The sequence below is a fragment of the Galeopterus variegatus genome, unplaced genomic scaffold (assembly GCF_000696425.1).
Source record: "Galeopterus variegatus unplaced genomic scaffold, G_variegatus-3.0.2 Scaffold3924, whole genome shotgun sequence".
NCBI classification, from domain to species: domain Eukaryota; kingdom Metazoa; phylum Chordata; class Mammalia; order Dermoptera; family Cynocephalidae; genus Galeopterus; species Galeopterus variegatus.
Genome location: NW_007730035.1, coordinates 20,081 through 21,352, shown reverse-complemented (window position 1 = coordinate 21,352; position 1,272 = coordinate 20,081). Strand labels below are relative to the sequence as shown.

At 39.8% G+C, this 1,272-nt stretch overlaps 1 protein-coding gene across 2 annotated transcripts in view; it reads left to right on the top strand.

Moving 5' to 3' along the window:
- The window catches only part of CDK15 (cyclin-dependent kinase 15), a 31,417-nt gene that overhangs the window by 18,827 nt on the left and 11,318 nt on the right, over positions 1 to 1,272 (top strand). For both annotated transcript variants that reach the window (XM_008586285.1, XM_008586284.1), the window contains exon 6: positions 642 to 704. In XM_008586285.1, coding sequence (XP_008584507.1) covers positions 642 to 704 — 63 coding nt within the window. The remainder of the gene's footprint in view (positions 1 to 641; positions 705 to 1,272) is intronic.

Here is a 1,272-nt window from a genome sequence, read left to right as displayed (position 1 = left end):
CAATGTGGAAGGTATCATGGAAATTTTCATTATTGTGATTAGTAGAGCCTTATTGTTCTTACATCCAGTTTTAGTCCTGCTTCTTTGCCCACTATTTTTGCGTCCCTGTCCCTCTCATTAGCAATAATAAATAATGATTTTGAATTTGTCTCCTAAATAAAACTTTTTCACTTATTTTTTTTATCTAAAATTAATCACTACCTGAGCAGAACCCAACATTTTTCATTGACAATAAAGATATAAATCACAAGGTACTAAAGAATAACTCATTGTATATTTTTGAAAGGAAAAAAATATTCAAATAAGCAGAGAGAAATCATAAGATATGTGTACTTGACTTGCTTCTAAGGACACACAGAGAGTAAAAAATCCCTAGGTCGTGTTCAATGCCAGTCGTTTAAAATAAGCATCTCTGTTTGTGCCAAGAAGCAGTTTCCTTCTAAGAGCAGTCAGTTAGAAAGACATACTGTGTATGACCTTAACAGTGGGGTCTCAGAAAACTTGGTTATGTTCCTTTAGCACCTTATTCTCAAAAATTCTGAACTTTGTAATACCTTCTGACAGTCAAGCCTCTGGTCTGTTTTAGGACACTATCCAAGGACCACTAACTTACTCTTGTCTCTCTCCACTTTTCTGTTTAGCACACAGACCTGGCCCAGTATATGTCTCAGCATCCAGGAGGACTTCATCCTCACAATGTCAGAGTGAGTACATTAAGGGTCAGGACTCTTCTGTCTTGATCACAGGAAGAGAATTTTGAAACAGACTGCCATCAAAAAGTGAAGTCCTGTTGTGCTAACTAAGAAGATGGACATCACTAAAAAAAAAAAGACAAGTTCCCCCTCAAGACATGGAGCAATCAATGTCTAGCTATTTTCTGAACAGCCTAACCCTGTCAGTCACTGCCATCATGCAAATGTGTCTTTAGAAGTATAAACCAATTAGGGGCCGGCCCGGTGGCGTACTCGGTAGGGTTAGGGTTACTGACAGTTGCGATCCCGTTACCGGTCACGAAAAAAAGACAAAAAGGAAAAAAAAAAAAAAGAAGTATAAACCAATTAAGAATTATATTGAAAGGATGGGGCCAGCTGGTTAGCTCACTTGGTTAGAGCACAGCCTTATTACCCCAAGATCATGGGTTCAGTTTCCCCTACCACCCACAGAAGACCCCCCAAAAAAAATAGTAAAAATTTTTTTAAAATAAAGAATTGGGGCCGGCCCGGTGGCGCACTGCTACAGTGCGCCGCTTGGGGAGCGCAGTGGCGCTCCCGC